The 13,804-nt window shown below is 65.7% G+C and overlaps 3 protein-coding genes across 3 annotated transcripts; all 3 read left to right on the forward strand.

Moving 5' to 3' along the window:
* The first annotated feature begins 71 nt into the window (after window positions 1-71).
* On the forward strand, window positions 72-3,753 carry IMP4 (IMP U3 small nucleolar ribonucleoprotein 4). Its single transcript, XM_050337316.1, is given in 10 exon segments — window positions 72-96; window positions 550-658; window positions 1,075-1,158; window positions 1,455-1,564; window positions 2,099-2,231; window positions 2,574-2,728; window positions 3,134-3,228; window positions 3,309-3,379; window positions 3,497-3,526; window positions 3,529-3,753. Coding segments are annotated over 10 exon segments (870 nt in total). The 5' UTR covers window positions 72-93; the 3' UTR covers window positions 3,609-3,753.
* A 2,954-nt stretch (window positions 3,754-6,707) lies between these two features.
* On the forward strand, window positions 6,708-9,334 carry MON1B (MON1 homolog B, secretory trafficking associated). Its single transcript, XM_050337328.1, is given in 5 exon segments — window positions 6,708-7,304; window positions 7,727-8,326; window positions 8,329-8,533; window positions 8,628-8,775; window positions 9,132-9,334. Coding segments are annotated over 5 exon segments (1,587 nt in total). The 5' UTR covers window positions 6,708-6,853; the 3' UTR covers window positions 9,315-9,334.
* Window positions 9,335-10,254: 920 nt separating this feature from the next.
* Window positions 10,255-13,620, forward strand: LOC126651441 (synaptonemal complex central element protein 1-like). The gene is made up of 10 exons (XM_050337329.1): window positions 10,255-11,087; window positions 11,175-11,249; window positions 11,442-11,489; window positions 11,745-11,799; window positions 11,886-11,975; window positions 12,324-12,387; window positions 12,526-12,592; window positions 12,678-12,732; window positions 12,867-12,956; window positions 13,150-13,620. The coding sequence occupies exons 1-10, from the start codon at window positions 10,655-10,657 to the stop codon at window positions 13,193-13,195; spliced, it is 1,023 nt and encodes a 340-aa protein (XP_050193286.1). The 5' UTR covers window positions 10,255-10,654; the 3' UTR covers window positions 13,196-13,620.
* Window positions 13,621-13,804: the final 184 nt, after the last annotated feature.

The raw sequence follows: 13,804 nt of genomic DNA on the forward strand, positions 1-13,804 counted from the left end.
GCGCGCTCCCATTGGTCGGACGGCTCTTGGCCAATGGGCGACGGCGGCGCTGGGAGGCGAGGCCAACGCGTGAGGAGCGGAGCGGCCGCCACCATGGTGAGGGGTCGCGGAGAGGGGGTTTGGGTCCCGTGTCCCTCCCGTGTCACCCACAGGGTCCCCCAGTGCTCCCTCCCCGGTGCTCCCATCCCTCTCATCCCTCCATGTCCCCCCCCCAGTGTCCCGTGTCCCCCCAGAGGGGCTCCCCCAAGATCCCCGTGCCCCCTTCCCCAGTGTCCCCATGTCCCCCTCCCAGCGCCCCCCATCCCTCTCATCCCTCCATGTTCCCCCCACCAGTGTCCCGTGCCCCCCCAAAACCCCCTACATGCCCGTGTTCCCTCCCTCCGGTGTCACCCTCACATCCCCATGTCCCCCTCCCCAGAGTCCCGATATCCCCCCCATTGCCCCCCCGGTGTCCCCACTGACCCCCCCGTTGTCCCGTTGTCCCGGTGTCCCCCGTGTCCCGGTGTCCCCACTGACCCCCCCGGTGTCCCGGTGCCCCCCCCGTTCCAGCTGCGCCGCCAGGCCCGGGAGCGCCGGGAGTATCTTCAGCGCCGGGCGCGGGAGCAGCAACTGCAGCGGCAGCGGGAGAGGAGGGAGAGCCTGCGGAGGGCGCTGGACGGTACCGGGAACCGGGAATGGTCGGGAGAGAAGGGCTGGGATGTGTTATAGGGGGGTTGGAGGGGATAATTAGGGGGTTAAAGAGGGTTTGGGGGTGTAAAAGAAGGGTCAGGAAGCGGCAAAGGGGGGTTTGGGAGGAGATAAGGGAGATTTGGGAGGGGTTATGGGGCAGTTTTGAGGGGATAAAGAAGAGGTTAAACGGAGTTTGGGGGTGTAAAGAGGAGTTTGGGGAGAACCAGAGTGGGGTTAACAGGGATTTGGGGGATAAAGGCAACCTGGAGGAGGAAAGGGGGCTTTGGGACATTTGAGGGGGTTAAAGATGGGTCAGAGGGGAAGAGTGGGGGTGCTGTGGGACCAGGGTGGGTTATTTGGGGCTGGGGGCCCTGTGTGAGCCCCCCTCTCCCCTCCATCCCCCAGAGAACCAGCTGCTGCCCACGGAGCTGCGGCGCGAGGCCCTGGCCCTGCAGAAGGAGCTCGAGTTCGACTTCGACAGCCCTGGGGGTGAGTGGGACCCCAAATGGGGGGACCCCCAAATTCAGGAGCAAATTCATCCCATTTTTCCTCAAAGTATGTGACGATTTTTCTTAATCCCCCCACCAAATGAGATCAAACTCACCCCAATCCAAGGAGAGGATTTACCCAAATTGCCCCAAAACGGGATCAAATCTGCCCCATTTCCCCACGTTGGGCCAAGAAGTCCTCGTAGGGGCTCCAAAATGAGAGTGGATTTGCCTAAATCACCCTAAAATAGGATCAAATCCCCCCAGAGTCCCCTAAACATCACCCACCCCCCCCAGGTGCCACCAGCAGCCAGGACGATGAGTACCGGTGGGCAGGGGTGGAGCCCCCCAAGGTGATGGTGACGACGTCGCGAGACCCCAGTGCCCGCCTGCGGCTCTTTGCTAAGGTGGGCGGGGCTTGGGTGGGTGTGGCTGGGGTGGGTGGGGCCAGGGGGTGGGTGTGATTGAGGGGGTGGGGTCAGATGTGGGTGGGTGTGGTCAGAGTGGGTGGGGTCAAGGTGGGGTCAGGTGTGGTCACAATGGGTGTGGTCAGAGTGGGTGGGGTCAGGGGTGGGGTCAGATGTGGTCAGGGTGTGGTCAGGGTATGGTGGGTACCCCTCTCTCAAGGGTGAGCTCAGGCACAGGTGGGCCTTGTTGCTTTCCAGAGTGGGTGTGGGTTGGGGCAATGGGAGGGGCTTGGTTGACTCCACCCCTTTGGGGGTGGAGCTTCATCTGCGCCAAGATTTGCACGTGGGAGGTGGAGCCTGTTTGGGTGGGTGTGGCCCTTTGTGGGCAGGGTGTGGGCGTGGCTCCCTGCCCACGGGTTGGCCTGGGGGTGGGAGTGTCCTTGTAGAAGGGGCGGGGCCCAGAGGTGGGTGTGTCCATCAGTGGGTGTGTCCCAGTGGGTGTGTCCCCGCTGACCCCGCCCTGTCCCGCTGCAGGAGCTGTGCCTGCTGCTCCCGGGCGCGCGGCGCATGAACCGGGGCCGGGCCGAGCTGGGGGCCCTGGTGGGGGCCTGCCGGGCCGCGGGGGTCACTGACCTGCTGGTGCTGCACGAGACCCGCGGGCGGCCCGGTCAGTGTGGGGGAGGGGCCTGGGGGAGGGGCCACAGAGGGAACTGACACCCAAAGGGGGAGGGGCTAACAGGATATGCTAATGATCACGGGCAGGGTTGTGAAGAACAGGGTGGGGCCACAAGGGTGGGCAGGGCCCTGGGGGTCTCCAGGTGGGGCTTATGGGATGGGCGGGGTTAAAGACCAAGGGGTGGGGCTTTGGCAAAGGTGTGTCCTGGGGGTGGGGCTACAGGAAGGGGAAAGTGGGTGTTTGATGGGGCGGGGCCAAGGGGGGTGTGGTGCTTGGCATCACTGGGGTGTGGCCCATTGGGAAAGGCGTGTCCTGACATGGCCCTGCCCCCAGATGGGCTGACCGTGTCCCACCTGCCCCACGGCCCCACCGCCCACTTCACCCTGAGCGGGGCCGTCCTGCGCCAGGAGGTCGGGGGGCTCGGGGGGGCCCCGCTGGCCGCCCCCCACCTGCTGCTGCTGCGCCTCGACTCCACCCTCGGCAAGAGGGTACGGCTGGGGGGACACGGGGGGCGTGGGGAGGCAAAGGGATGTGGCAGGGACAAAAGGGACATGGGGGGACATGGGGAGACATTGGAGATGTGGGAGGGACACAGCACATGGGGAACAAGGTGGGACACAGATTCGGGGGGATGTAGGGATGTGAAAGGACATGGAGGGGTCTCTGGGTGAATGTTGGGATATGGGGTGATGTGGGGACACTTGGCGGCATTTGGGGATGTGACAAGATGTGGGGGGCTTTCTGGAGAGACATGGGAAGTTTTGGGGGAGACAAGGGGGATAGCAGGTGGAGTCAGGGCGACATGGGGAAGGACATGGGGACACAGGGCCATTCATGGGGCACACAGGGGGGTCCCAGGGGTGCATTGACCCCATCCCTGTCCCCCCCCCCAGGTGGGGACCATCCTGAAGCACCTGTTCCCTGTGCCCCGCCCCGACAGCCGCCGCGTGGTGACCTTTGCCAACGAGGATGACGTCATCCTAGTGCGGTGGGTGACATGGGGGGGTGATGGGGGGTGGGTGACACTGGGATTGGGGTGGGGCCCTCCTGACCCCCCTGTCCCTACAGGAACCACGTGTACCGGCGCCGGGGGCGGACGGTGGAGCTGGAGGAGGTGGGGCCGCGGTTCCAGCTGCGCCGTGAGTGTCCCCCCATCCCAACCAGTGTCCCCAAACACTGCCACCCCTGTCCCCAACAGCCCCACGAGGGTCTTCCTGTGTCCCCCACTGTCCCCAACACCCGTGTGTCCCCCCTAGCCTACCTGATCCGCCTGGGCACGCTGGAGCAGGGCGATGCGCCGACGTGGAGTGGCGCTGGCACCCCTACACGGCCACGGCCCCCAAGCGCCGCCTGCTCAGCGCCACCTGAGCCCCCCCGAACCCCCCCAGGCAGCTGGGACCCTCCTGCAAACGTGGGACCACCCAGGCAACTGGGACCCTGTTGGATGCCTTGGAACCCCCCCAGGTTCCAGGGCCCCCCTGGGCCCCGCCAGAACCCCCCAGGTGTTTCACACACCTTGGAGTCTCAAAGTCGTTTTTTATTTGTCACAATAAACCTTTTTTGGCTATTTTGAGCTCTGTGGTGATTGGCCAGGCTCTGCTGAGGCCCTTCCTGGGCTCTGGGGGGCCCAGGGGTCCATCCTCCCCTTCACACCTGGGACCACTCGGCCGGGGGGTCCCGTGGGCCCTTGGGCTTCCCGATGCGGAAGTTGAACCCTGAGGGGGGTGGGGGACAGGGGGACTTTGAGGGAGGGTGGCAGATGCCCCATGTCCCCCCTGAACCACCCCCAGCCACCAAGGTCCCCCTGAACCCCTCCCCACCCTGAACAACTCCCACATTGAACTCTGAAACCCCCCAGACACCACAGACCCCCTGGACCCCCCAAACACCCCCACCCGCGCTCACCGAGGCAGGGGCCATTCCCGGGGTCCCCAGGGAGTGTCACAACCTCGTAGGCGCCGTCAGCCGGGTTGGGGGAGCCTGGGGGGGCAGGGGGTCGTCAGAGCCGATCAGCCCCCGAGGTGCCCCAGATCCCCCAGCCCCCCACTCACCTGCCGGGGTGGGGGAGGGGCGGCGCACAGGGCTTCCCGGGAGGGAGCACGTGCCCGAGGGGGCGGGGTCTCGCCCGAAGGAGGCAGGGTCTCTTCCGCGGCCCCGCCCCCGGCGGGCTTTGTTGACCACGGCGTAGGTGACATCCATGGGGGGGGGCGCGGGGGGCTCAGCCGGCACCGAGACACTCCTGGGAGAGGGAGGGGAGGGTGGGGAAGGGAAAGGAAGGGAAGGGACCCCCGTGCGGGGCTCCCCCCGACCCCCAGCGAGGACTCACCTGAGCAGGGGGGGCCGCAGGGCCCGGCGGGCGACGGCGTCCTGGTACAGGGGGGGCTGGGGGGCAGGGGGTCACCTGGGCCTCCCACTGAGCTCCTTCCCGAGCTCCCCAAACTCCCGTGGGCCCCCCCACAGCCCCGGGCCCTGCTCTCACTTCCCCTTTCCGGGGGCAGGAAGTGCCACTCAGCCCTCGTGCCCCCACCCCGCCCCGGATGCCTGAGGGCTCCCTGAGCCCCCAGGGACCCCTCTCAACTCCTGCACCGCCCCCACAACCCCTTGGTACTCATCCCCCCCCCGGCTTCCCCTCTCACCTGGACCCCCCGGGCCAGGCTAAGATGGGTGAGGGGCGGTGGAGGAGCCATTGGGGTCCTGGGGGGTCCCAGCTGTGCAGCAGATGGAGGGGACCAGGGGGTTTTTAGTCCCCCAGGCCCCTCCCCCGGGTTAAACCCCACCCCTGGGCTGGACCCGAGCTGGGGGGGCTAAATCTGCTCCAAGGGGTGCCTATGGCACCTTTAGGAGTCCCTAGAGACCCTGTATCATCTGGGGGGGGGGCTCTTTAGGGGCTCTGTGGGGCTTTTTGGGGTCCCTCTGGTGCCTGTAGTGGACTGGGGGGCTCAACAGACCCTACAGAGCTTCTGTGAGGGCTCCCTGAAGCCCCTCTAGGGATTTTGTGAGTCCTTATGGACTCCACAGCTGCTGTGGCTGGGTGAGGTCCCCTAAAGCACCTCTGGGGGGCCTACAGAACCTCTGGGGGCCCCTACAGCACCCCTGATGTCCCCTTGGTTCCCACAGCTCAGCTGGGATGCCCTATAGGCCCTGTGGGACCTTGGGGTGGGGTCTGCACGGCACCTGCAGAGCCTCTTGGGGTGTCCCAGGGAGCCTCTGAATGGTCCCCTACGGCCCCCACAGACCCCTGGGGGTGTCCCTATGGCCCCTTGAGGGTCCAGGGGTCCCCCCCGGTCACGCGGCTCTTGGTGCGGCAGCCCCGCCCCCCGTGACGTCACTGGGGAAGCCACCAGAAGGGCCTCCCCAGGCCCCGCCCCGCCCTTGCTGATTGGTCGGCGCGCGGCGGCCGCGCCCTCTCTCCCCCGCGCCGCGCGTTGATTGGCGGGCGCGGCGGCGCGGTGACGTCACGAGGGAGCGCGGCGCGGCGGCCCCGAAGCGGCGGCGGCGGCGGGAGCAGGGCCGCCCCCGGCAGGAGGGTGAGCGCGCGGAGGGGGCGGGGCCACGGGGGAGCAGGGCCAGGGCGAGGAGGCCAGGGGTGACGCTCCGGAGGGGGCTGTGGTGAGGGGCGGGGCTTTGTCGAGGGGCGGGGCTTTTAGGCCTCTGTGGGCGGGGCTGTGGGATTGGTGGTGGTCTCTGGGGGCGTGGCTACGGGACCTCTCTGGGGGTCTGTCTTAGAGCAGCCAGGGGCGTGGTTTTGCGGCCGGGGGCGTGGCCACGTGTGGGCACCGCGTGCTCTGGGTGGGGTTCTGTGGGGGGTGTGGCTTGTTGTTTAAGGAGGCGTGGCCTGATTCCCGTGGGCGTGGCCTGGTGGGAAGACCCCCCGGTGGGTGGGGCCCTCCAGGTTGGGCTGGAGGCATGGGGGGAGCGTGGTTAATGTCTGTGGGCGTGGCCCGAGGAGCCCCGCCCCTTCATCACCCCCATCCTGCAGGTGCCTCAGCGGCAGCAGCACCGGGACCCCCAAGCCCGGGACCCCTGAGCCCCACCCTGGTGAGGCCTCTGCAGAGGGGCGTGGCCACCCAGGATTTCGGGCACCGCCCCAGCGCCCCCTGCCTGTCACAGGTGTGGTGAGGACCAACCTGGTGGGGACCATCCTTGGGGTGTCACCACGGCGGGCAGGACAAGGAGGACAAGGTATCAGCGGCGGTGACAGCCACGATGTCCCTGGGGGGACACCCTGGTGAGGAAGAGGAGGTGGCAGCGGCTGTGACGTCCCGGGTGGGCGACACAGTGGGGATGAGGACAAGGCAGTGGCACCGACAGAGGTGGCAGCCACAGCGTCCCCAGGGGGTCACCCTGGTGAGGAGGAGGAGGAGGTGACCATTGCATTGAGGTCTCCACGATGTCACCCCAGTGAGGAGCAGGAGGAGGAAGAAGTGGCAGTGACAGCGGCAGTGACATCCCTGAGGTATCACCCCGGTGAGGAGCGGGAAGAGGTGACAGTGGCAGAGGCCACATTGGCCCCGGGCAGGCAGCACAGCACAGATGAGGACACGGCAGCAGTGGCAGCAGTGACGTCCCCAGGGTGTCACCCCAGTGAGGGGCAGGAAGAGGTGACAGCAGCAATGATGTCCTCGGAGTGTCCCCCTGTTGGGCTTGAAGAGGAGGTGACAGTGGCAGTGACATCGTCAGAGCGTCACCCCAGTGAGGAGGAGGTGACAGCAGCAGTGACGTCCCCGGGGTGTTCCCCCGTTGGGGATGAGGAGGAGGAGGAGAAAAAGGTGGTGACGTCCCCAGGGTGCGTCCCTGTTGGGGACGAGGAGGAGGAGGTGACAGCGGCGGTGACAGCGGCAGCGGCCACATCAGCCCTGGGCGGGCGGCGCGGGGCGGACGAGGATGTGGCAGCCGCGGGCTGGCGGGCGCGGCGCAAACACGTGTTCGTGCTCAGCGAGGCCGGGAAGCCGATCTACTCCCGGCACGGCAACGAGGAGGCGCTGGCAGCCACCATGGGCGTCATGATGGCCCTCGTGTCCTTCATCCAGAGCGGCGGCAACGCCATCCGCGCCATCTGCTCCGGTACGGCACGGGGGACACGGCAGGGGGAGGGACATGGGACCCCAAACTCACACAGGCCCACCCAGGGTACCCCTGAAAGAACCACACACAGGTATGGCCACACTGTCCCAAAACAGCCCCCTGAGTACACACCCGCCAAATACAGGAGTCCACCCAGAACAACCTTTCCCAAGTCCAGTTGAATCCACCAGAACAGCCCCCCCAAGTACAACCAGCCCCTCAAAACACATTCCCCCCAGGCCTCCTCCTTGGTACAGCCACACCCCAAAACCAACACCCTTCCCCCCCAAAACAACACCTGTGTGGGCACGCCTGGCTCCCCTCAAAACAACCATCACCCAAACCTCCCTGGGGTGTCCCCAGCGTCATGTCACACTCTGGGTCTCCCTACCCCTGATGACCCTCTGTCCTCTCTCCCCCAGAGGACCGCACGCTGGTGTTCGAGCAGCGGGGCCCGCTGCTGCTGGTGTCGGTGTCCCGCACGCGGCAGTCGGCGGCGCAGCTGCGGCGGGAGCTGGCGTTCGTGCACGAGCAGATCCTGTCGCTGCTGACGCGCGGGGGCATCGCCCGCGTCTTCGCGCGGCGCCGCGGCTTCGACCTGCGCCGGCTGCTGGCAGGTGCCGAGGCCGTGCTGGACCGGCTGCTCTGCGGGGCCGCGGCGGACGGGCGGCTGCTCCTGGGGGCCGCTCGCTGCCTGCCCCTGCCCGGGGCTGCGCCGCGCCGTGTCCGGGGCCCTGCGCCGCGCCGCCGCCGCCGCCCGCCCGCGCCCGCCCTGGCCGTGCTGGCGGCCCACGGGCGCCTGGTGACGGCGGCGCGGCAGCGGGCGCTGGCCGAGGGCGGGCGGCTCTGTGCCAGCGACCTGCACCTGCTCCTCAACCTGCTGGGCGGCGGGGCGGGCGCGGGCGAGGTGTGGACCCCCGTGTGCCTGCCCCGCTTCAACCCCGACGGCTACTTCTACGCCTACGCGGCGCGGCTGGGCGAGGAGGAGGAGGAGGGCGTGACGCTGATCCTGCTGTCCACGGAGCGGAGGGCTTCTACGCGGCGGCCGCGTGCCGGCGGCAGCTGGAGGACACGCTGCGGGCGCAGGGCTGGCTGGCGGAGCTCGGCGCGGCCGTGCGGGGGGGCGCGGGGTACGGCCCTTCCCGCGCTGGCGCCCCGGAGCTCCGGCACTTCCTCTACAAGCCCTTGGAGGGGCCCGAGGAGATGCAGCAACTGCCTCAGTTCACCAGGTGTGCAGGGGGAGAAGCACCCCAGAACTGGGGAGGGGGGCGGGGGTGTCCCCGGTGTTCACCTGACGCCCATGTCCCCCACCACCACCTGCAGCCCCGAGCTGGAGGAGCCCTACACCAGCGAGGAGGAGCAGCACCGGCTCTTCGACCTGTACCACTACCTGCACAGCCGCGTGCACAGCCCCCACCGGCCCCTCCGCCTGCTCTACCACGTGGCCGAGAAGGAAACGCTCCTGGCCTGGGTGAGCTGCAGGGGCGGAGCTGTCGGCACGTTCCAGAGTTGAGAAGGGTGTGCTCACAGTCAGGAGGCTCCAGAGTTATCAGCGTTCACTCACAGTTCTCTCAGCAGGTTCCAGGGTTACTGAAGTTGTGGGTATGTGGCACAGTCAGTAGATCCCAAAGCTAACAGGGAGTGCACGTTTGTGCTGCTGTGAGTGGGCTCCAGAGTTAATGGGGGTTGCTCTCTGTGAGCACTCTCGTAGTTTCCAGAGCTAATGGGTGCTCACTGTGGGCGCTGTCAGTAGGTCCCAGAGTTAGCAGGTGCTTGCTGGCACTGCCATCAGCAGGTCCCAGAGTTAACAGGCGCGGGTTCCCGCAGGTGACCAGCAAATTCGAGCTGTACAGCTGCTTCAGCCCACTGGTGACGAAGGCAGGAGCCATCGCGGTGCTGACCAAGCTGCTGCGCTGGCTCAAGAAGGAGGAGGACTGGCTGTTCATCCGCTACCCGGCACCGTTCTGCGCCGCGCCCGCGCGCCCCGACGGGGCCGAGCCCGAGGGCTGACAATAAACACTGAGACCACAGGGAAGAGTCCTGAGTCGAGGGGACAGGGGGGACACGTCCTGAGGGGGGAGAGGAGGGGGGAGAGGGAACGTGAACAGGGGTGAGAGAAGGAGGGGGAAAAGGGAACAGAAAATGGGAGGGACATGGGACAGAAAATGGTGGAAACACCTGACAGAAAAGGTAGGTAAGAACTTAAAGGATAGAGGGAAAATCGGAGAGAAAAGAGAGGGAAGGGGGACAGAAAATGACAGGAAAAGGTGAGAAAATGTCAGGAAAGGTTGGAAGAGGTGACATGAAATGGAACGCAATAAGGGACAAAAGAGATGGGAAAGGAGACAAGAAATGGAGGGAAAAGGGGACAGAAAAGAGGGAAGAACACTGGGAGAGGTGACTGGGTGTGAAAAAGGGAAAGAAAGTGGGGACAGAAAGGGCTGGGAAAGGGCACAGAAAGGCAGGGGAAAAGTGGACAGAAAATGGTGGGAAAACGCAAGGGGAAAAATGTGGGGGACAGGGTGGGAAAATGTGACAAAAGCAGGAAAACACAAAGAAAGGTGGGAAAACTTGAGGAAAAAGGTGGGAAAATATGAGGGGAAAAGGCGGGAAAACGTGAGGGGAAAAGGTAGGACAATGTGGGGGGAAAGAGGGGGAAATGTAAGGGGAAAAAGGTGGGAAAACTTGAGGGGAAAAAGGTGGGAAAACAAGGGGAAAAGGTAGGACAACGTGAGGGGGAAAGGGGAAAAAGGCGAGAAAACGTGAGGGGGAAAGGGGAAAATGTGAGGGGGAAAAGGTGAGAAAACATGAGGGGGAAAAGTTGGACAATGTGAGGGGGAAAGGGGGGGAAATGTGAGGGGAAAAAGGCGGGAAAACATGAGGGGAAAACGTGATGGAGAAAAAGGCGGGAAAACGTGAGGGGGAAAGGCGGGAAAATGGGACCAAAAAAAGGCGGGAAAACATGAGGGGAAGGGAGGTGAGGAGCTGAAAAAGCTGCAGAAGGTGAGAGGGGGGACAAAAAGGGACACTGGAGGAATAGGAGAGTGAAAAAAGGGTGAAAAGGGATAAGAAAGAGGGGGGAGGTGACAGAAAATGGAGGTGAGAGGGGACAGAACTGGAGAGAGGGGAGACAGAGACAGAAGGGGCAGAGGAGGCAGGAACTGGAGGAAGGAGGTGACAGAAATGAGGAGAACCGGGAGAAAAGAGGGGAAAAGGGAGAGCAGAGGGAGGGAAGAGGGGCAGAAATGGTGAAACGTGAGAGAAAATGGGGCTGAGGGTGGGCAAGGGTGGACAAAGAGGGGGACAAGGGGACAGCCCAGCGCCCACTGCCACCATCCCATGGCCCCACCATGGCTCCCCCCATAGTCCCCCATGTTCCCCAATGTCCCCTCCATGTTCCTGTGTCCCCCCATGTGCCCCCGGGTTCCTCTGTGTTCCCTCCATGTCCCTGTGTCCCTCCACATTCCCAATGTCTCCCCATGTCCCCCCGTGTGCCCCTGTGTTCCCTCAATGTTGTCCCATGTCCTCCAATGTCCCCCCGTGTGCCCCCATGTCCCCCCAGGCTGCAGCGATGGACACGGACCCGCGCAGTGAGGGGCTCTGTGGCCGGGACCCCCCGAGACCCCCGTGTGTCTCTGTGTCCCCCCGCCCCAGGGACAAGGGGTCCCAGAGTGTCCCCGAGGGATACGTTGTCCCTGTGTCTCGCCCAGTTCCCCCCAGATCCCCCAGGGGGGGTCCCACGGCTCGAGATGCTGCTGAGACGGATCCACAGCCTGCAGAGCGGTGAGTGGAGGGACCACCATGTCCCTGTGTCCCCCGTGTCCCCCCATGTCCCACGTGTCCCTCTGTCCATCCCACCATGTCCCACAGCCCGTCAGGCCACGGAGAAGGAGCTGGAGGAGGCACAAGGCCACAGTGAGGGGCTGCGCCAGCACGTGGAGCAGTGTGAGTCACACGGAGGGGGGACACTGTGGGGTGTGGGGGCATCACTGAGGGGTGTGGGAGGGTCATTGAGGGTCTGGAGAGGACGCTAAGAGAGTCACTTAGGGGCCTGGGGCTGTCACTGAGGGCTGTGGGGGGACACGGAGGGCTGTGGGGGTCCCTGGTCCCAGCTGACCCACCCCCCACTCCCCACAGTGGAGCAGCACGAGGAAGCACTGGAGGGGCTCTGGCAGCAGGTGCAGGGTGAGGACAAGGGGCCTCAGGGCCTTTGGGGTGGGGGCAGGTCTCTGGCCCACCCCCAATGCTCCCCTGATCCTCCCTGACCCCCCCAAACCCCACCTTAATTCCTCCTGACACCTGTGAAATCCCTGACCTCCCCAGACCCTTCAACTCCTGTGATCCCCCTGACCCTTCAACCCCTGTGATCCCCCTGACCCCCCCCAGGATTCCCCCTGATCCCTGACACCCCCTGACCCCATTGCCCCCTGGCCCCCTCAGACTCCCTGCGGGCGGTGCGGCTGCACGGGAAGCAGGTGGAGGCTGAAGGTCAGAGGTGAGTGGGGGGACCTGGACACCCGTGACCCCCCCCGACCCCACCTTTGCCCACGGGACCTCAGAACACACCTGGTGCCCCCACAGGCGCCGGGGGCTCTGCCTGGAGCAGCAGCAGGGCCTGGAGGGGGCAGGGGAACAGCGGGAGCAGCTCCGGCACCTGCGCCGGGAACACAGGTGGGCATGGGGGACACAGGTGGGTGTGGGGACACAGGTGGGGCTGGGGGGACATAGGTGGGGCCTTGGGAGACACAGGTGGGTTTGGGGGCAAATGGGTGGGTCTGGGAGGGACACAGGTGGGACCTTGAGGGACATAGCTGGGTTTGGTGGGATACAGGTGGGTGTGGGAGGGACACAGGTGGGACATTGGGGGACACAGGTGGGTTTGGGGAGACACAGGTGGGTCTGGGAACACAGGTGGCTGTGGGCAATCCTGTCAGGGACACAGGTGGGCTGGCAGCTGCGCCAGGTGATCTACACAGGTCACATGATCCCTGTGTCACCCCTGTGTGTCACCCCCCTCAGGTGGGAGTTCTGGCAGGAGCTCGACGCCATCATAGACGAGCACAAGCGCCTGCGCAACACGCACGTGAGGCCTGGGGTCACCCCCACACCTGGGGTCACCCTCACACACCTGGGGTGCCCCCACACACCTGGGGGGTCACACACACACCTGGGGAGGCCACACACACACCTGTGCCCCCCACACACCTGTGCCCCCCCGCAGGCCCCGGCCCACCTGGAGGCTGAGCTGGTGCGACTGGAGAGCACACGGGAGAAGCTGCTGAGCCTGGGTGAGACCCCAACACCTGAGTGACCCCCCCAGACTGCTGAGCCCCCCAGACCCCTCGGGCTGACCCAACCCCCGTGCCCCCACAGAGCGGTGCCTGATGGAGCTGGAGGAGCAGCTGGGCCCAGAAGGCCTCGAGGCCGTGTGAGTGCCCAGCCCTGCCCCCACACCTGGCCTTGCCCCACACACCTTGACCCTCTCTATACCTGGCCCCGCCCACACACCTGGCCCCTGCCCCCACACCTGGCCCCGCCCCACACCTGGCCCCCGCCCTGCAGGCGATTGGTGGAGCAGGAGCAGGAGGGGGCGCGGCAGCAGCTGGAGGTGGAGCTGGGCCGGCGGGAGCTGGACCTTCAGCGACGGGACAGGTGTGTGACCCCACCCGGGACAGGTGTGTGACCTCACCTGGGACAGGTGTGTGACCCCACCTGGGACAGGTGTGATCCCACCTGGGACAGGTGTGTGACCCCACCCGGGACAGGTGTGACCCCACCTGGGACAGGTGTGGTCGTGACACCTGGGCCCCCTGGGGCCACACCCACCCCTGGCCCCACCCCCCAGGCTGGCAGAGGAGCTGCAGCAGCTGCAGCTGCCCTGGGAGGAGTGACAGAAGAAGAGACAGGAGGGACCTGCGGGACACCTGGGCACCTGTGTGGCAGCTGTGTGTCACTTGTGTCACCTGTGAGGCACCTGTGTGGTACCTACAGGACAGCTGTGTCACCTGTGTGCCACTTGTGTGTCACCTGTGCCACCTGCACGTCAACTGTGAGGCAGCCGTGTGACCTGTGGGACACCTGTGCCAGCTGCGTGTCACCCGTCACCTGTGTCCCCCCATGTCCTCGTGTCCCCTCAATCCCTCATTGTCCCCCTCCATGTCCCCCATATCCCAATGTCCTTCCATGTCCCCCCCACATCCCCGTGTCCCCAATGTCCCCAACATCCCCCGCCGTGTCCCTCCATGTCCCTCCATGTCTCCCGATGTCCCTGTGTCCCCATTTCCCCTCATGTCCCAAATTGCCCCCATGTCCCCAATTGCCCCCACTTGCCCCTCATGTCCCCAATTGCCCCCACGTCCCCAACCCCCCATGTCCCCCAATGTCCCCCCACGTCCCCAACACACCCATGTCCCCCAATAAACGTCACCCCCATCACCGTCACCTCTCACGTGTTTCTTTGGGGCCCCGCGGTGGTGGGCGCAGGTAACACTTCCCCCAAC

The sequence above is a fragment of the Myiozetetes cayanensis genome, unplaced genomic scaffold (genome assembly GCF_022539395.1).
Source record: "Myiozetetes cayanensis isolate MyiCay16 unplaced genomic scaffold, myiCay2020 scf61, whole genome shotgun sequence".
NCBI classification, from domain to species: Eukaryota; Metazoa; Chordata; class Aves; order Passeriformes; family Tyrannidae; genus Myiozetetes; species Myiozetetes cayanensis.

Bases quoted from the DNA above. Each gene is read 5' to 3' on its own strand.
- LOC126651441 (XM_050337329.1), top strand. From the start codon at position 10,655: ATGGCTCCCCCCATAGTCCCCCATGTTCCCCAATGTCCCCTCCATGTT. The intron at 11,800-11,885 runs GTGAGTGGGGGG...GTGCCCCCACAG, and splicing joins GTGGAGGCTGAAGGTCAGAG to GCGCCGGGGGCTCTGCCTGG. The intron at 12,388-12,525 runs GTGAGGCCTGGG...GCCCCCCCGCAG, and splicing joins AGCGCCTGCGCAACACGCAC to GCCCCGGCCCACCTGGAGGC.